General features: G+C 40.9%; 1 protein-coding gene across 3 annotated transcripts in view; it reads left to right on the forward strand.

Moving 5' to 3' along the window:
* The window catches only part of ksr2 (kinase suppressor of ras 2), a 272560-nt gene that overhangs the window by 235444 nt on the left and 15670 nt on the right, over positions 1-21446 (forward strand). For all 3 annotated transcript variants that reach the window (XM_028824801.2, XM_051921346.1, XM_028824800.2), the window contains exon 17: positions 13752-13886. In XM_028824801.2, coding sequence (XP_028680634.1) covers positions 13752-13886 — 135 coding nt within the window. The remainder of the gene's footprint in view (positions 1-13751; positions 13887-21446) is intronic.

The following is a 21446-nucleotide window of genomic DNA, read 5'->3' on the forward strand; positions in this document are numbered from 1 at the left end:
TGGCTAAAAACATCATTATTGTGTCATGCATTCATATAGGTAAGGATCAAAACACATGGTTTCTCAGAAATGACCAGAGGAATTCAGTGTCTGCAGCTTGAGCTAATATAACTAACCATTAGCTTTAAATGAATCAAATGAATAAAAAATCAGATTCATCCCCAGTATACTACTGGTACTACAAATTGCCTTCTCTTTGTAAATCCAAGATTTTTAAATTTTGAGTCCATAACAATAATTGCTATTACATGTGCCAAGTATCATTTGGAAAGAGTAATTGATCATGTTACACAAAATACTTCAAATAGTGGAAAGAAACTTTCTGTTAGTGTGGTTGTAAGTTGAACCCTGAGCTTCTCAATGTTTTGGTTTGTATCTGTCTTGTATTGAACCTAGGTGAGCAGATTTGTGTGTCTATATACTAGGAGTTCTCTTACAACTGCGTTTTGAAATGTACTGTATATTATGCCTTGATCCTGGTAAGTGCTCTTTTAGGACTGGCTTCAGTCCAGAGTAATTAACAATGTTTTTTAGGAAGCATTTTGCATTATGGAGCATGGGCAGCCCAAGTCATGCTTGCCCTTAACCAGGGCTGCTTTTCATGGTGAACATTTTTACATTTATCTATCTATCTATCTATCTATCTATCTATCTATCTATCTATCTATCTATCTATCTATCTATCTATCTATCTATCTATCTATCTATCTATCTATCTATCTATCACGTTAAAGGTATACAATAAAATTAACTGTATATATGCACATTTGCATGTATTTTTATCTCTGTTGTCCTTGTTAGTTTCTGCTAAATGTTTAATACAGATTTTGGTAGGCTTGTAGGTCAACATAAATGTTGGTGATTAAAAGAAGGAGAGAGTAAAAAAATAAAAAAGAAGGGTAATCTGATTCAAGCAGCCTTTTTAAAGATCACTATTTAATTAAAGCTGCATATCCAGTGTAAAGTAATATATTACAGTACAGTTGTATTAGGATTTTTTTACCTAACTCCTGAATTACCCAACTGCTAGATTTGCTCACTTGCTGAGCTTGGTTTTGCAGCCTTTACCTGTGCAAAGAGGTATGGGAGTTTTTCCTTTAGCTCAAACTGATACAGGGGGCTATTTTTTGATTATAGTTGTAACCTAGACAACGCAGGTTCATGGCTGGCCACCAGTAGTTACCACAGTACAAATCTGCAAATTGATATGGCTCGTTGTGTGAGTGGGTGACAATAAAACTTCAGAAAGAAAAAGCAGCAAGGATTGTCAGAGCTACCAGGGGTCAATAGACAAGCATCAAAGAAATCAAAGCAAAAACAACATGAGCTCAGAATCAAAGCCGCAAGTGATAACTGTTTTTCTTTTGCTAAACAAAATATATTTCTTTCAAAAAACAAAGTTGAGGCAATACTGGACATGGTAGCTCCTAAATAAGATGGCTGCCATAATGTCACACACATACACATGTATTCAGGTTATGTCATGTGCCTTCATAATAACAACAGCAGAAAACTTTGGAGCTGATCATCATCATCAATGCACAACACCAGAACAATAAAAATTATAAATAAATAATAAAAATAATCTTAAGAAAGCCAAAATATTATAATCTTCTGTTTGCTTCTTGTGGTTCCATCCTGATGTGCCTCATTGAGTTATTTGAAATAATGGTCCTCACTATACCTTTTCTTATTTTATGGGTATCTTCTGAATACTGTATTTGCCTCTGTGTGTGAGTGGATGTTCAAATGTCTGAGTGCATTTCTCTCTCAATATATATATAGATATATACTTAAAAATTTGTGATGGTTTCCATCAATTTTAATTTGTATGCTTGTGCCTGCCTATGCATGTCTTTTGTTGCTTTTTAATGATATTGCCAGAGAGAGCATAAAACAAGCCCACAGGGCCCATCGGGCATAATTCCAGTCTGGTCCTCCCAAAAGGCAATGTTAACATTAGGAACCAAACACATCAACCTAGTTACATGAAGAACGGTTAGGGGTCGAGGCTGTCATGTCTTTTAACTTTATCCTGTTGTTTACCTGCTTCCCTTAATAAAAATTTGATTTGGAAATCCTTATGTAACTGCTAGTTGCCTTTGCCCTTTTTGGGGAGTGGGGATGGATTTGAATCTCTGGCAGTGTGTTGTATCTTTGCCAAAACAATAGCCATGGTTCATGTTCGCCTTCCTCATTCTTTCACTTTCCTGTGTTTCTGATTTCACTCCTCCTGTAATGTAGCACACTTGCATATTGCAGCTGTTATACAGGTTTTGATGGCAGTGAGTGGATGACTGTGATCCGGCTTGATTTTAGAGTTTTGAACAGTGCAGAATGTATTTTTGCACATATGTTGTACTTTTCATTTTGCTTATTGGTTGTTGTAATGTTTTATTATGTTTATGACGTTTTTACACCACCATTTAGTCAATTACACTACCATTTTGTGTGTTGTTCAGCACACACAGCAATTTAGTTGTTTGTAAATGTGTTGCATTGCTACTGCGTGATGAGTAGAGGTTGCAACACTTGAGGTGATCATTATTCAAGAAGGAGGCCCACTACTCATGTTGTCCAAGTTTCCTGATTTATGAAAAAACTAAGTCTGTGCATGTTGTTAATCAGATCAATTTAGGGAGACCATGGTTTTAAACTGTGAATCTTGTTTAAAGATTTAAGATTAGATTATTTGGCCCACATTGATCTTGTGGTTTTGACCCTTGCCGTTGTACTGACTGCTCTCTTTCACTCATTTCCTGGTCCTCATGACAATTAAGTTTCCTACTCATTATACAGGGTCAGAACAGACTCTGACCCACTTATTAAACTCTAGTTTTCATTAATTAGAGCGTAGCAAACCAGTGATCCTTTACAAATAGAGCTGGGCTGTTTTTGCAGAGTCAGATGATTATTATCGGGCAGGTGAATTCAAGAAGCATGGTGTGTGCAGTAGATCAGTTTGATGTATTCTGTTGATATGGACTGTGTAGTGTCTGTATTTAACAGCTGACACATTCTAATTTTTTTCATGATGTATGTGTCATGATTTATCTGGTGGCTTTAATTTTTTATCTCTGGTCTGATCTTTTTAAGATTTTTTGAATATTGTTCTCTGGGTTTCAAACTCCAAGGAATCCATTAGTTATATTTACTTCTTATTTCAAATTGTTTTTAATAATGCTGAAAATAAATTACAGTCACCAATAGTGCCATATTATTTTCTTATGTGTACCACCATTTTTGTCGACAGTTGCTATGCAGTTATCTGGCAAGACGATTGGCAGAGTGTGACGTGTTATATCAGCAATGCAACTGTTTAAAGGTCAGCGTATGCATTCCCCCATCATCTGAGATTTCATCCTCATCTTAAGAAAAACCTTTAGTGATCATTCTTACTAGATTATTCTGGTCACGAATTCTTCTGTTCTTTGATTTTGTTTAGACGTTAGCTTGTTTTGCATTTGGTTACATATCTTCTTTTAGCTAAGAAATCCTGCACTGTATCCCGGCTTTGATGATTGATTTAAGTCTTGAGTTTTATCTATTATATCGCCACAACTGCTGAAGGTCTGTGCGCTGGAGCTGGGGAGTCCACTACAGCGCATCTTCAACCTGAGCCTGGAACAGGGGAGAGTCCCGAGGCTTTGGAAAACATCTTGCATCACTCCAGTTCCAAAGGTATCACGTCCTAGTGAGCTGAACGACTTCCGGCCTGTCGCTCTGACATCACATGTGATGAAGACCATGGAGAGGCTGCTGCTTCTCCACCTGAGACCACAGGTCCAACACGCCCTCAACCCTCTGCAGTTCGCATACCAGGAGAAGGAGGGAGCGGGGGATGCCATCATCTACATGCTACACCGATCACTCTCCCACTTGGACAGAGGCAGTGGTGCTGTAAGAATTATGTTTCTAGACTTCTCTAGCGCCTTCAGTACCATCCAACCTCTGCTCCATTGGGACAAGCTGACAGTGGCATGGATCGTGGACTATCTTACAAACAGACCTCAGTATGTGCGTCTCGGGAACTGCAGGTCTGACATTGTGGTCAGCAACACAGGAGCGCCACAGGGGACTGTACTTTCTCCGGTCCTGTTCAGCCTATATATATCAGACTTCCAATACAACTCGGAGTCCTGCCACGTGCAAAAGTTCGCTGACGACACTGCTATCGTGGGCTGCATCAGGAGTGGGCAGGAGGAGGAGTATAGGAACCTCATCAAGGACTTTGTTAAATGGTGCGACTCAAACCACCTACACCTGAAAACCAGCAAAACCAAGTAGCTGGTGGTGGATTTTAGGAGGCCCAGACCCCTCATGGACCCCGTGATCATCAGAGGTGACTGTGTACAGAGGGTGCAGACCTATAAATACCTGGGAGTGCAGCTGGATGATAAATTGGACTGGACTGCCAATACTGATGCTCTGTGTAAGAAAGGACAGAGCAGACTATACTTCCTTAGAAAGCTGGTGTCCTTCAACATCTGCAATAAGATGCTGCAGATGTTCTATCAGATGGTTGTGGCGAGCGCCCTCTTCTACGCGGTGGTGTGCTGGGGAGGCAGCATTAAGAAGAAGGACGCCTCACGCCTGGACAAACTGTTGAGGAAGGCAGGCTCTATTGTTGGCATTGAGCTGGACAGTTTGACATCCGTGGCAGAGCGACGGGCGCTCAGCAGGCTCCTATCAATTATGGAGAATCCACTGCATCCACTGAACAGTATCATCTCCAGACAGAGGAGCAGCTTCAGCGACAGACTGCTGTCAATGTCCTGCTCCACTGACAGACTGAGGAGATCGTTCCTCCCCCAAACTATGCGACTCTTCAGTTCTACCAGGGGAGGTAAACGTTAACATTATTCAAAGTTGTTGTCTGTTTTTACCTGCATTTTTATTACTCTTTAATTTAATATTGTTTTTTGTATCAGTATGCTGCTGCTGGAGTATGTGAATTTCCCCTTGGGATTAATAAAGTATCTATCTATCTATCTATCTATCTATCTATCTATCTATCTATCAATTTCATGTCTTCACAGGTTCGATCATTACCTGATTTTGACTTTACGATTTGTCCCAATTCCCTTTTAATTTAAAAAATACTACTATTCTGCGCCTAAGTAAACGACACACATGCACTCAGCCATCCACATGTTCTAAAAGAAAACACAATTTATTAGACCAGGCCATCTTCTTCTATTGTTCCATGGTCCAGTTCTGATTCTCATATCCGTTGTAGGCACTTTCAGTGGTGGACAGGGTTTAGCATGAGCCGTCTGACTCGTCTGTGGCCACATAGCCCCATACACAGCAAGCTGTAATGCACCATGTGTTCTGAAATCTTTATCTTGTGGCCAGCACTATGATTTTCCACAATTTGTGCTACAGTAGCTGTTCTGTGGGATCGGACCAGACAGGGTAGGCTTTGCTCCCCATGCACATTAGTGACCATTGGGCACCCATGAACCTGTTACAGTTTTACCCATTGTCCTTCCTTGGACCACTTTTGGTAGGCGCTTACCCACTACATATCTGGAAAACCCCACAAGGCCTACCGCTTTGGAGATTCTTTGACTCAGTCATTGAGTCATGAGAATTTGGTCCTTGTCAAAGTCGCTCAGATCTTTACGTCTGCCCATTTTGTACCTTCAAAAACTGACTGTTCACTTGCTGCCTAATATATCCCACCCTTTGACAGGTGCCATTGTAACAAGATAATCAATGTTATTCACTTCATCTGTCAGTGGTTTTAATGTTATGGCTGATCAGTATATGACATCTTTGCTAAGTATAGAATGGGTGGCCAAATCACTATATTTGTCTGCCTGGTAGGAGTCAGTATTATTAGTAATAACAGTACTTATGTTTATTAGTAAACACATAAAAACAATGTCTTTGTCACAGTAATGGCGCATGTATGGCCGGCAATACATCAGGAGAATATATTTATACAGTATATGAATATATATAAATATATATATATACTGTATATGTGTTTTTTATATATATATATATATATATATATATATATATATATATATATATATATATATATAGTAACAAGGCACTATATGGGTGCCGACCCAACACAGACTGACACTGTGAGGCACATGTAAAATAAATAAACGTTTTATTTTTCTTCAGCTGGATGGCACATCTTCCCCGTGTTCCCCAGCTACAGCACGATCCCAAGTACAGCAAACAAAACACCAACATGCACAGTCCTCCTTTGCACCACCACTCCTCCGTGAAGCTTCGTCCTCCTCCTCCCAACTCTGGCCATTGAGTTGTGGTTGCTGGGCCCTTTTATAGTCCACCCGGAAGTGCTCCAGGTGGTTGATTGCCGAGTTCTGGCTGCACTTCCAGGTGTGGCAAATACGCTGCCCATACAAGCTCAGGAGTCCCAGCTGCAGCACCCCCTGGCAGTGCCTACGGGACCCAACAGAGCTGCACCCAACTCCAATTCCCATGGAGCTCTGCGGGAAACCGAGGCACCGCTCCAGCCCAGAGAGGCGGCCATCTAGCGTCCAGGGGAAGATATTGCACAGTCCATGGCTGCTCCCCATGAACATATAACGAAGGGGCGTCCTGGCCAGGCATGGACCCCAGCCCTCCGCCACAATATATCAATATATATATACTGTATATAGGGTGAGACAAAATGAAGTACCACATTTCTCAAGGTCATTGCACGAGATAGAGGCAGCCAAGTGGGTTGGGGTGGGAATCCTTTGATAGGCGATCCCTTGTAGCAACATGCCTTGGTCCAGTGTGCACCATGCTTTTGCTGTCAAAGCGTTCTTCAAAAACAACAAATCCATCATCACTACACAATGCGCCTTCTGAACGCACTTCAGCATTCCTTCTGACTGTAACATCCCAAATTGGTAAACAATTCTTCAGTGGGTGGCTAAATTTAGACAGATGGGTACAACATTGAAAAGAAAATCTCCAGGCCGTCCTTGGACTGTACAAATGCCTGAAGACATCCAAGCTGTAAGGGCATCAATTTTGCAGTCTCCTAAACGTTAAGCTCACAAAAATGCTTTTGCCTTATGCATTTCCAACACGTCTTTGAAGAGGATTTTGCATGAGGATCTTAAATTCCATTCATACGAAATGATGGTAATGCAGGAACTCACTGAGAGAGACTGGGAGAGCCGTAAGAGAGACTGGGAGAGCCGTAGAGAGTTGTGCACTAACATTGTGCAAACCGTTCATAGAGATGACATTGTTGTGTTCAGCAACAAGGCACATTTCCATTTGATGGTTGTGCAAATAAGCAAAACTTTTGCTATTGGGTTGAAACCAACCCTCATGAAATTCACTGGAGACCCCCGCACAGTGAGTGTGTTACAGTTTGGTGCGCCGTTGCAGAATTTGGCATTGTAGGCCCTTACTTTTTTGAGGAGGGGGGAGCAACGGTCACCGTCACTTCAGAACGTTATATTGAAATGCTAGAGAACTTTTTGCGGCCCCAACTGGAAGAAATGGATGTGGTGGATTTGCCAGGTTTCAACAGGCACAGAGATCCATGCAAGTTTTACGGGAGATGTTTCCGGAGAAGCTGATCTTCCTCCGCAGTGATGTCGGGTGACCTTCACATTTGCCTGATCTCGATCTGTGCAATTTCGTCTTGTGGGGCTATCTTAAGTCGAAGGTATACACACACTGACCTCAAAATCTTGAAGGCCTCATGGATGCTATTCACCACAAAATCGCTGCTGTTCCCCTTGAAATGGCTGAATGAGTCATGCGAGCGTTCAGGAATCGTCAAAAAGAATGTATGGCTAATGATGGCCACTACCTTCAAGACATCATTTTTAAAACACAGTGAAAAAAATCTAATTTGTATACCCTTTCTTGAGTCATAGTGAAATTTATTTTATCTTCTAGCATTTTTGTAGAATAACTGTTTGATATGTGGTACTTCTTTTTGGCTCACTCAAACATATTCATAATTTTCCTCAATTATAATGTCATCCTGTTTTTGATAACAATAAATTTTCTGTAGATGTGATTTTTCTTTCTCATCATTGGAGTGTTTTTATCATAATTGTGCAATATTCCAGTTTATGACCTTACTACTTTTCATACCCTTCTTTAACAAATAAAATTTTATATAAAATGTGCCGCACCTCTGGGAACCATGATACAACTTTATTGAATTACGAAGCTGTGCTCTCCAGAGTGCCTGCAATCAGTTTTTTTTCAACTGCAAAGATTAAATAAAGCTTGTTTCTGAAAGGTAAATTGTTTAGGAATGAGGGATGGCTTGCTTTGTAATTGAGGCACTGAGCAGGAAATGCAAATATTAAATCTGTGTCTGTTGGGCTCCATTCAATGGCCCTAAAGCTGTATCTGGGGAACTGCTTTGGGCTTTTGTGAACTGGTGTGTCTGTAGAAGAGTATTTTTCACAGATATCCAACTGACAAAGGAGTCTTAGGCACATGCCCCGTGAAGGCATTTATCAGATGGGGGGAGAAAGTAGAAATCAAGAAAAGATAATACGCAGGAGTCTGGAAACACCTGCCATTTAAAGTCATCTAGTTCTCAATTTTCATATCCAAGTGTCATTCATACTGTTTTGTGAGAAGTGGTAGACTAAATTACAAAATGTCATCATGAGTGCCATTTTGTGACTCGGGGTGCTATAAATTTGTGACATTATTCATTCTGAAACATGAACTCGTACTTGATGCTGGGAGTAGGTGTAGGATGCCTCTTCTCATGCCCTACTCTAAGGTGGGACAAATTCTTATACTAGTCAGACTTTTAGTGTAATTCCTAGGAATAATTTTGACATGCTTAATAAATACAAGGACTGGTCTCTTGAAGTCTTTCGGATGCCTGTATCATGTTAGGCAGAGCTTTTTAAACCTGTTAGCCTAACCAATGTGACTTGGAGCACTTCCATTAGAATGTCAGCTTCAAGCAAGCGATAAAATTATTGTCACTGAGCAGGATGTGCCTGTCTCTCCCACTTCATAAATTCAAGTCAGGGCAAACAAGTGAGAAATTAAAAGCCTCATACAGTGTCCAATATCTGACCAAACATATTAGGTTAGCAATCAGATCTAAGTGATAAGGTTAAAGGTGTGAATTTTGTGACAAAGGTAGGCCGTTTCATTTTTTTTATTTGCAGTGTTGCATTGGAGACACATAGTAAACACTCAGTGCTGTGCATGCTGCACAAAGAGGACAAGGGAGAAGCCTGCTTAAATAATTTCAAAGTCAAAAGCTGCTGAAGCCTATCCTAGCAGCCCTGGGTGCAAGGAATGAAAAAATTCTGGACATGGCACAAATACACACAGTGCTTCATACTTGCAGGTTAGTTACCATTTGAGAGTATAGGAAGGCAATCTACCCCAAGTAAAACCCACCCAGATACTGGGAGGACATGTAATCTACACACAGACAACAACTGTCTCCATCCATCCATCCATTTTCTAACCCGCTGAATCCAAACACAGGGTCATGGTGGTCTGCTGGAGCCAATCCCAGCCAACACAGGGCAGGAAACAATCCTGGGCAGGGTGCCAACCCACCGCAGGACACACACAAACACACCCACACACCAAGCACACACTAGGGCCAATTTAGAATCGCCAATCCACCTAACCTGCATGTCTTTGGACTGTGGGAGGAAACCGGAGCGCCCGGAGGAAACCCACGCAGACACGGGGAGAACATGCAAACTCCACACAGGGTGGACCTGGGAAGCGAACCCGGGTCTCCTAACTGCGAGGCAGCAGCGCTACCACTGCGCCACCGTGCCGCCCAACAACTGTCTCCTGGATTTTAAATCAAGATGCAGCAGCACTAACCACTTTACCACCATGGCACCCATTTTAGAATGATGCACTGTACTATTCATATGGTGTGTGGTGATTTTGAGAGTAAATATTAAAAGGTAGTCTATAAAATTAATTTTCAATGAGATTAACTGTTTGATATGACAGCAAAGCAACAGGTTTTCACTCCCATGAGATGCATGTCAGCTCAGATCATCATGCCCGTCTTTCCCTTGTGGTGGCCAGACCTGTAACCTCCCTAGCATCTGCCAACTTTCCTTGCAGTTCTGCAGAGAAAAGCCAAGCAAAATGACACCTTTTATTGGCTAACTAAAAAGATTACAATATGCAAGCTTTCGAGGCAACTCAGGCCCCTTCTTCAGGCAAGATGAGGAAGGGGCCTGAGTTGCCGTGAAAGCTTTCATATTGTAATCTTTTAGTTAGCCAATAAAAGGTGTCATTTTGCTTGACTTTTCACTACATTCATAATGGCTAACATGGTACAACACCCTAGTACTACTTGCAGTTCTGCTAAATTTATTCTCCTCATTGTAATCTGGGTTACTCATTGAGTCTTGCTGAGGGGGAGGGTTTCAAAAGTAAGTATGAGGGCCAGCCAAGGGTGTAACCATCTGGATGCTGCTGGGGAGAATACTCCATAGCCAAAGAGATGTGTACACCCCTATTACCTGTCTTCAGGAGGGCCTCAGAATGCATCTGAAAAGAAGGACCTACTTGTGAACATGTGTCTACTGGGAGTACATACTCTTTTAGGGCTGCCTTGCGAGAAATGACCCCAACCCCATCTTTAATTCACATCTTCATCACAAGAAGAGTGTGAATGAACACCTCCTATGAGGAGGTGGAGAAATGCAAGCACGAAGAGGTTGCACCATTTCACCAGTGGTAAAATGAAGCCCTTTAGAATAGGAGAAATATGATATTCTCTGGCAGGAGTGTTGGTTTCCATGGCTAGAAAGCCTCTCTGAACTGAGCAAAACTATTAAAGGAAAAGATTCAACCTTTAGACCATGGGTTGGTTAAAGAGTTTGAGTTTTGTTCTGCCCTTTGATTTACTGCAGGATCATTTAGACCCAAATTACATTTTACTACTCTCATTGAATCCCCTTAAAATCTCTGCTGCTCTGATTTTCAATTTAATTTTGTTTTAAATAAAAAAATATCAAAATAGTTATGACATGGAGGAAGAGGGGTAGAGAGATTGGTGCACCGTAATAGAAAATCAGTTAAGATATTTATTTGTGTTCCCAGGCAACACTGCAAAGTTCTACAAGAGATTCTGAGAGCAGAGTTGTTACCTGGACAAGAGAGCAGGGACTCAGAATGTGAGCAGATCCTCCTTTGAGTCACACAAACCAAAGTATGTCTGGCTGCACCTTCTTGTTAATGCCTTAAAAATCGGGTGCATCCATACATAAACAAAATCAAAATTAAAGAATAATGCACATAAACAACATATATCAAAGAATCAAAAATAAACAAATCTGAACCACAGCCATGGGAGGAACCCTGACTGAAACATGTCAGTAACATAGACAATGAGATTGGTGTCGCTCTCCATTCATGTTGTATAATACTAAGCAGGAAGACTGGACTTCCAAGCCAGTGCAAGAAGTAAATTGGAACAAATACCATACCCTGCAGCAAGTGCTTTGGGAGAGACTAGAAGTGACCTCGGAAGTACTCCAGTTATCTTAAAGAGCGGCCAGTGGCCATTGCTCCAGTGAACTTAGAGCTGGGTGGAGAGTGGACAGCTGGCAGGAGGATGAGAGGTGGAAGAAGGAAGAAAGCTAGAAGGGGTAGTCAGGGAGAGATCTAAATGGGATTTTGATATTTTTTTTGTATTTTTACTCATGCCCCTTATGTATTATTACTTGTTAGTTGTAACACATGTAGTGTTTTCCTTATATTTTGGTTTCCTTACTATCCTTTTGGATTTGGGAACTCAGGTCACATCAGTGTGCTATGGTCCTTCCTGACCCAAGATGTCGGTCTTGTATTTTTCAGTGCTGGTCCTTAAAACTTAATGCGTCTCCCGTTTTTTTATCGTAAATGAGGTGTTAGTTATAGACGACTTTTAAAACCAATTTATCTTCCATATTCAGTGATCAAATGCTTGATTGTAATGAAAATCAGAAGGCTCAGTAAGCCGTAAGACATTGCACTGTGCATATACATCTGACTTGACACCCATTGCTTCTTGGTCAGGTCAAAGAACTGTCAAGCACAGGGAATCAGGCTAAAATGAGGTGAAAAAAATGGAATGCAGCATTTACGTTTTAAGCAGCTGTTCCAAGCATGACTGTTTTGCGTATGGAAATGCTAAAAAAGGCTTTTAAAAATTCCTATTGATGACAGCTTTCTCTTTGTGTTTGCTTCTTCCACACATATTTCCATATGTATCTGTCGCTTTAATAGACCAGCTGGCACCGTTTTTGCAGTGCGGTGTCATTAAAAGCAAAACAAACACATCATTTAATAATGCCAGGCCTCAATACTGTTTGCAGAATAGTTAGAACCAAGCAAATGTTAAGAGAGTGTGAAACTTCTCTTGGTTAGCAGATTAGCGGAGAAGTCGCTCGCACATGTCGCTGGGTTGACAGTGGTGGTTACATCTGATAAAGTTAAATACTAAATCTTAATTAAGAATTATTGCTGTTGAAACTAGAGGAATGTGGAAGCCAATCTTAGATATCCAGTGGGCCCAATTAATTTGCACCAGCACTCCAAATGCATCACCCGTATTTCTACCTATAGCCAGTGGAAGTTTGACCTTAGGCTGTAGTAACCTTTGATCGATTCAAGTGGACGTTGCACCTGCAGGTTCTTTGTTAGGGTGCTGGGCATCCTGGATAATAAATTTGCAGTTAATGAGGAGTCAAATCTGTGCTGTCATGCCTGTCAAGAAGGTCTTAGGCAGAAATGCCAAATTAGCTTATTGTTTTCAAGAATTTAGAGTTTGTGCATCCTCTAGATTTTATTTTTGTTAGTTGCTCTAAAACGTGTGACTAATGAACACAACAATAGAATTAAGCACAGAAGACGTTCACTCATTTTTTGCCTTGATCCAAGGGCATCACATTTTTTATTTGGAGGTTAAAAGAAATCCATTCTCTCTTCAATTGTTTTATTGTCATGTGTCGCAAAGACTAGAGATCTAATTTGCATGTGCTGTCAGTAAAGCAAAGCAAACACATAATGCAAAAAATCACTATAGATGATTCAATATAGTAATTAACAAAATGCTTGTTCGTCTGCAGTACTGTTCCTGTCAGGCAAGGTGAGCAGAGGCTTACACGTGACAGCTCATCTGCCTTAGTGGTGAAGATCATTAAATTATTCAGAGATATGGAAGCATCAGGTTTTAAGCCAGTTGCTGCAGTGATATGACCAGAAACAAAGTTAACACAGGCACAGCCAGATATACTGCGGCTGGGGTAATTCACAGGATCAGCTAACAGCATCAGACAACGAATGAGTACTCGGGTGTGTAATACTACTGGTTGTCAAATTATGACAAGATCTTCAACAGGTTTGTGGCATTTGTCTTCTGAGATCTCACTGTAAAGGCTATAAGACAAGATCCATATGATATAGGGTTTGGAAACACTTTTCTAAGATAATGGAGACTCAAGGGTAAATTTATTACAAATGTTTACACAGAGAACCATAGACACATGGAATATGTTACCTAGTAGTGTGGTAGAGAATAGGTGGTCTGCCTCACAATTGAGACAAACAAAATTTTTAATGAGAGAGGACTAGGAGAAGTCCGTAGTGAAAGGATGAGCCATTATCTTCTCCAATATTCTTTTCAAATGCATATTAAATAAGATACTGGACTACCAGGGGACATGAAACGGATGCATCAGACTCATTTAACTGATATTTGTCTATGTGTGTTCTGAAAGTCCTCTTCTACTCCTCTACTTTAGCAGGAGGGAAGACAAATTAAGGATCCCCAATGGCTGGCTGTGTCATCTGGCTCCAGAGATCATCCGTCAGCTTTCGCCAGACACAGAAGAAGATAAACTCCCCTTCTCCAAGCACTCTGATGTGTTTGCATTTGGGTAAAGTCTTCCTAATTATTTTTCACTGACTGCTAGTTTTATCATCAAAGTCTAAAGTAATCTGAAGTTCTTAAATTTACATTGTTTTACAGTCTACAGTAGACAGTCATCAGATTATTAATAGAACTAAGTTTCAGTTCTGCACAATGATAAAGAGTTTTTACATATACTATGTGGAGGTGCTCACACAGTTTAAATAGTGTTAATAGATTTGAATAATGCATTGACAAGTGTATTCTCTGCTTATCTAAAAGGTATCATAATATCCTACTGTCATGTCTCAGCCAGAGTTCCACTCCTGAGTGGGGAAGGTCAAATTAGTTTCATGTCTGCTTTTTTATTCTTTTTATGGTAATTATGTGCATCTTTCTTTATTTTTAGTTTTGTCTATGTATATAACCTGCCTTTGTTATTTTACATGTGTTTTGTCGGTGGTCACCTTCAGGAACTGCCCTCCACCCTATATATGCAGAAGGTTTAACACAGTTCCAGGTGGTTCATAGTGAATGCGCTAGGGAGTTGATCTCCTTCTGTTTTGTGTTACGATCTTGCTTTTGGAAACTGTATTAGGACTAGTTTGATTTCGATTGCCTTTTTTCAGGCTATTCCATTTTGCCTGTGTGATACATGGAGCTCCATTGTGATTGGAATACTTTTTTGTGAAGAATAAATATTTTTGTTTTATAAAGATTTGAGGCTTGCCCTTATTACTAACAGGGGTTTGATAGTGACAGTCCCCTCTAGTGGTATATATATCTCAGTGTTCCTGCACATGCCAAGTGTCATGGGTTCTGTGATGGTGAAGCCAAGGTCATGCACCATGTAAATTTCATTTCCCTAATTCTGCCTGGCAGGTCCTGCTCAGTATGACTCCCTGACATACACTCTTATAAGCTGTTCTGAAGGGTCATTGCCCAGTCCTGTTTGTACTCACCTGTAAAGCATTGTCAAGTCCAATTCAGAGAGCATCCTTGCCAAATGCCGAAGCTCACAGAGAAGAACATTGATTTCCCCCCTGCTCTTGAATAGAATCATATTTCAATTTGAGATTTAATTTACATGTGACTGAGCCAGGCTTCATGATCTTTACTGCATTAACATGCAATTCCTCGACATGATAAAAAGAACTTAGGAAATGCAGTTGATTTTGCCTTTAATGAATTTTAACACTATTGCATTTCTAGATGTTTTTGGTATTGAACATTCATCAATTGGAACAGCGTTTTAATTGGTCGCAAAAATCATGAGAGTTTTTCTGGGGGACATTCATTTGGCACTGGCCTGCCTGGCATATGGATATTGATCACACATTACTCATTTTGCTATGACACAGCTCAGATTTACAACTGCTAGTGATTTCATGAGTCACAGAATTATCATGAGCCTCCTAAAGGCCTGATTTCTGTGTAGGATCATGAGTTATCAAAAAGAAAAATAATGGAATTATTGCCAACAATGCTGTCTATAATTGGGGATGCAGCACTAGTAGAAGATACTGAGATTTGAGTATATTAAAGATTAATTTAAACACGCTTCTAACAGAGACCCCTAAAGCTGGTATGCGTACTGAGATTTGTGTCTGCCGAGTTTCATTATCTTCTGACTGGCAAGCCTCCTAACTGTAAATTATGCCTTCTGCATCACAACAAATCCGGCATTCCAGAGGGTGAAACACCTGTAATATGGGAGGTACTCTACTTCATCTTTTCTGAAAATTGGAAAATACAATAATATTGAAGTTACAAAAGTGAAGGCTGAGTTTTTAGTTGATTTATCAATGCAGAACGTATGTAGACGGACTGATCATGTAGGGTAACAGTGGTGGCAGGGACAAACTGGCCCAGTGGCCTACTGTTGAACCCCTTTCATAATTAGTTATGTCATTTGGCCATTTCTGCATTTAGGAATAACATGGAAGCAGTGTTTTATCTAAGAATTTTTACTCCAGGTATGTATTGCCTTCTAGCTTTTAAGATTAAAAAGCTCAAATCAGTAGGGGTCTATAACTGACTGAGAGTCTGACTTGGATTTAACAAGTATAAAAGGCAGGATTGGTTGGTTCTTCTTGACTATTTCTGTCTCCATTGTTCCTCAAAGTTGGGAGTCTCTGGTAAGCACACACATAGATGTTCACTACTGACATCCATAATATCAGATTGTATCTGACAGAGTGTGCAGTGCAGCTCCTGGTCCAGGCTTTGGTTTTGTCATATCTGGACTACTGCCCCTCTCCACAGCAAGCCACTGCAGATGGTTGAAAATGCTTTGGCATATCTGGTGTTCAACCAGCTGAGGCAGGCACACATCACTTTTATCTTTAGATCACTACACTGGCTTCCTGTAGCGGCACATGGTAAGTTTAGACCCTTTATGCTTGACTACAGAGTAGTAAATAGGTCAGCACTTAAATATATAGAGACACTTGTGAGGTCCAATGCTCTTTCTCTACCACTCAGGTCTGCTGATAAATGGCATCTCGTGATACCACTTCTCTATGGCATCAAATCTCAATCCAGGCTCTTTTTGTGTGTAGCTCCAAGCTGATGGAATGAGTTGGCCAAATCCATTCAAATGTACAGTATGACTCCTTCAATGTGTTTGGGAACCATATGAAGACTCTCTTGTTTGGTGAATTCCTGTCTAACTGATATTACTGTTTGTAAACTAGGAATAGTAACTTGCTTGTATTTTGTTCACTTGTGTTGATCAATCCTATACCCTTGTCCTGTAATATTTGTTCCCAAACAGTCCTCCAGACTGATGTTTACTCCATTATGTTGAAGTCCTTTGTAAGTCACTTTAGATAAGTGTTTGCTAAGCAGATAAATGTAAATGTAAATAAAAAGTTTCTAGCAGATGGGCATGAACTAGGGACATAATGTATGTGCATTTAAAAAATATACTTTATTATACTCCAAAGGCAGAAGTTATAGTTGACTGTCTACTTGTACCCTGAAGATACTGTGTCTTGTGTGTACTGTGGTTTGTGTCTTGAAATAGATTATCATTTCTCTGTTGACAGTGTGCCTCACTTATATGTGTTCTGACACCCAAAGATAAAGCGGATATATTTTTTGAATGAAAGATCGAAATGTGAAACTTAGTCAAGCAGCCAGTTAAAGTTCCATCTAGAGTGGTCAATAAATCATGATATCAAACCCCAAACACTTTAAAAATTTTTAATCAGGAAAACACACACTGAGAATCATTAACCGGAAGAACCAGTAAAGAAAAACTCACAATGACACATCTTTTGTAAATGGTATCTGTAATTTCAGACAAACAACAAGTGAATAACTTTGTCTTTTATACCTTTTACCCTGTGATTTCACATGCTGCATATGACTGTCAACAGAAATTCCTCAAAAAGCTGGCAAAATACCGTATTTTCATGGGAGAATGCCAATAAACTGCTAATGCTGTTAACTTAGAACAAATGACAAACATCAGAAGCAGAATCCTTGGCCTATTTTGCACATGAACCTTTCAACAAAAATTCAAAGAAAGCTCAGAAAATGTTTTTAAAAAGCAACTGACCCACAACAGTTTGTCTTCAAATCTGAATATGATGGCCTGTTTATTGATATGTCCAAGTCCACTAAACTTTTGATGAGTAACCAAATACAGCAGTGTAACCTGTATAGGTTTTGCTTTTGTCTTGGCCCATGTTGCCAACCCAGAATTGAATTAAGTGGATTCCAATAAAGGAGAGATGGATGCATCCATGTGCTAGTCCATTACAGGGCTAGTTACCCACACATCCACATTTAGAGTCTGTAGTTAACCTAATGAGCAAATCTTTGGAGATGTGAAAGAAAAAAGGAATACCTGGAGAACAATTGAGAGAGCTGCTCCTCCGCATCGAGAGGAGTCAGATGAGGTGGCTCGGGCATCTGATTAGGATGCCTCCTGGACGCCTCCCTGGTGAGGTGTTCTGGGCACGTCCAACCAGGAGGAGGCCCCGGGGAAGACCCAGGACACGCTGGAGGGACTATGTCTCCCGGCTGGCCTGGGAACGCCTTGGGATTCCCCCGGAAGAGCTAGAAGAAGTGGCCAGAGAGAGGGAAGTCTGGGCATCTCTGCTCAAGCTGCTGCCCCCGCGACCCGACCTCGGATAAGCGGAAGAAAATGGATGGATGGATGGATGGAGAACAATTGATGTAGACATGGGCAGAAAATGCAAGCAGGATTTAAACCAGGAAAGTACAGTTATTATTATGCAAGGTATACAACATAATTTACTTCAACTTTCAAAAAGCTTTGATGCAGTTCCACACTGAAGATACATTTTGAAACTAGAAGCAATTGACATTAGAGTTAACCTACAAAACTGGATCTGAAGTTGGTTAACTGGCAGAAGACAAAGAGTACAACTAAGAGGAGAATGCTTTACATGGAAGGAGGTCATCAGAGGAGACCCTCAAAAGTCTGTCCTTGTTCTGAAACTTTTTCTTAATTCTATTAATGACATTAATTCCAGTGTAATTAGCATAAACTTGTGAAATTCACAGATGAATCTTTAAGTGGAGACACCTAGGGACAGCCAAAGCAGTTCTAGAAGACCTGGACAAGCTGCTGTACTTGGTAAACACTTGCATTAAAATGCATTTTAATGTAGAAGAATGCAAAGTGCTACATGTGAGCATCACAAATGGCAGTTATAAATACAAGTTGAGAGACACTGTCCTACATGAAGCGTCATCTGAAAAGGATTTAGAGGTTTATGTTGACATAATGTTTTCATTGTCTAAGCAGTATGCAGAAGCAAATAAAAAGGCAAGAAAAATATTAGCTAATATTGTAAAAACTGTTGAATATTAACTGGAAAAGCTTATGCTCAGGCTATATAATGCACTAGTGAGACTGCATCTAGAGTACTGAGTGCAGTTCTGCTCACCATGCTACAAGACAGAGCAACACTTGAAGCTATAAAGAAAAGAGCACTCATGTGCATCACAGGACTTAAGGGCATGTTCTACTTGGATAAGCTTAGAGAATTAAACCTCTATAGTCTCAAGCAGTGTTGAGCTGTTGCGAGGACCTAATCCAGACCTTCAAAAATCTCAAGGCATTGATAAAGTAGATCCAGCAGAATTCTTTCAACTTAAGGATGAATTGGTTATTTCAGGACACCAGTGGAAATTTAAGGGGAAATGTATTAAAGACGGAAGCCAGGAAGCAATCTGAAACAACCAACAAGCCATGCAGTTGAGGAGATAACTCTGACAACCTTTAAGAAGTGTCTGAATGAGATATTGGGGCAGCATAGCCTGTAGCTAGAAAAAAGGGTTTGGTGGACTGAATGGACTCTGCTCATTTGTCATATGTTTTATGTTGAACTAGCCATGCCGCATAATTATGTATTGATGGTGAACACTTCCTGAAAGACACAGTTGTCCAAATGGGGTTGGTTTTGAGGATACGACTGTAGGTGAATGAAAAGATGTAACTCTGGAGAGGGCAACATACAATACAGCGTTTTACACGCTGCATACAGCGATTCACATCGAAGTATAGACACTGCTAAGACCATGGAATACCCCTCGCAAACTGTTTTACACGCTGCATACAGCGATTCACATCCGCGACAAACAAATTGTTTTACACGCTGCATACAGCGATTCACATCCGTGACAAATATGATTCTTCTTAGATGGTGCTGGCACGTCCACCCTCGCTCTCGAAGCATACACATTGCCTGGTCATGTGCCCGCTCGCCAACTGTAAGACCATGGGATACCCTTGCAAACTGTTCTACACGCTGCATACAGCGATTCACATCCGCGACAAACAAACTGTTTTACACGCCGCATACAGCGATTCACATCCGTGACAAACATGCCTCTTCTTAGATAGTCCTGCCGCGTCCACCCTCGTTCTCGAAGCATACACACCGCCTGGTCATGTGCCCGCTCGCAAGAGAAACTCACGGAGACCCGGCCACCAACTCTAAGACCATGGCGTGTAAAACAGTTTGCGATGGTGGACGCGGTCGTGCGTCATAACCGAAAAGAATACAGTGGAACCTTGGTTCACGACCATAATTCGTTCCAAAACTCTGGTCGTAAACCGATTTGGTCATGAACCGAAGCAATTTCTCCCATAGGATTATATGTAAATACAATTAATCAGTTCCAGACTGTATGAACTGTATGTAAATATATATTTTAAGTTTTTAAGCACAATATAGTTAATTAAACCATAGAATGCACAGTATAATAGTAAACTAAATGTAAAAACATTGAATAACACTGAGAAAACCTTGAACAACAGAGAAAACTAATACTGCAATAGTTTGCGCTATAGCACTACCAACCGCTGGCTAAAAACACTTTTTTTTTAATGAGTTTTAAGCACACGGAAAAAAATGAACATTTGAAAAAATCCGTAATTTAATAAACCACCAAGAAAAGTAACATTGCAACAATGCACGCTACGAACCGATCGCTGTAAACAGAAGTGAAAACAAAATCAAGCCCAGTGCATTCTTTAACTGCCTTACTACCTTATGAGTCCAGCCCCTTCTCTCTCGCGCTGCCTGTGTGTGTGCGTCTGTCTCTCACTCGGGCTGCCTGTGTGTGTGCGGGTCTCTCTCTCGGGCTGCCTGTGTGTGTGTGTCTGTCTTTCTCTGGCGCTGCCTGTGTGTGTGCGTCTGTCTTTCTCTGGCGCTGCCTGTGTGTGTGCGCGGCTCTCTCTGTCGCACTGCCTGTGTGTGTGCCTCTGTCACTCTCTGGCGCTGCCTGTGTGTGTGCATGGCTCTCCCTCTCTCTCGGGCTGCCTGTGTGTGTGTGTGTGTGTCTCTCTCTGGCGCTGCCTGTGTGTGTGTGCGGCTCTCTCTCTGACGCTGCTTGTGTGTGCGCGGCTCTTTCTCTGGCGCTGATTGTGTGTGTGCGTCTGTCTCTCTCTGGCGCTGCCTGTGTGTGTGCACGGCTCTCTCTCGCGCTGCCTCTGTGTGAACCGAGATTCCACTGAGGTTGACTAATGAAAAGTCAATGTGGAGTCTAGCAGAGACGAACGTGAATGACGCCCGGTGTTGTGAGTTGCTGCGTTCGAGTTGGTGGGCGTGGCTCTGCGAGTTGTCATCGTATCCAATGGTCTTAGAGTTGGTGGGCGTGGCTGTCTTGCGTGCTTTCCATGGGTGGCTACTTGTCGGTGCATGCTTTCCATGGGTGGCTACTTGTTGGCGGCTTAGTGAATTATATATATAGATGTTCTTGTTCTTAAGCCCTGTCATAGCATTATTATAAAGCTATGTACTGTCTTATAATTTTATGCATGGTATATTAAAATATCATAGTAGTCCAAAATTTTAAAGGGATTTTTTCAAGCCATGAATGTAGAAGAAATAATTAAGTATTTTTATTTCATTAAAGGTTTAATAAGAGTAACATGCCTTTTGTTTCTGCTTGTCTTTGCGGGGGTTAAAGAGGACAGAGCTCATCTGCTTTCTCTCTCCAGTTCTTCCTGCATTCAGTCATTCTAGATGACTAGATAACAGAACAGCCATGATTGTGCTCTAAAGTCCTTCTTACCTTGTCATAAAGAGTTAGCCCAGAAATT

This window comes from Erpetoichthys calabaricus, chromosome 18, assembly GCF_900747795.2.
Source record: "Erpetoichthys calabaricus chromosome 18, fErpCal1.3, whole genome shotgun sequence".
In the NCBI taxonomy this organism is placed as follows: domain Eukaryota; kingdom Metazoa; phylum Chordata; class Cladistia; order Polypteriformes; family Polypteridae; genus Erpetoichthys; species Erpetoichthys calabaricus.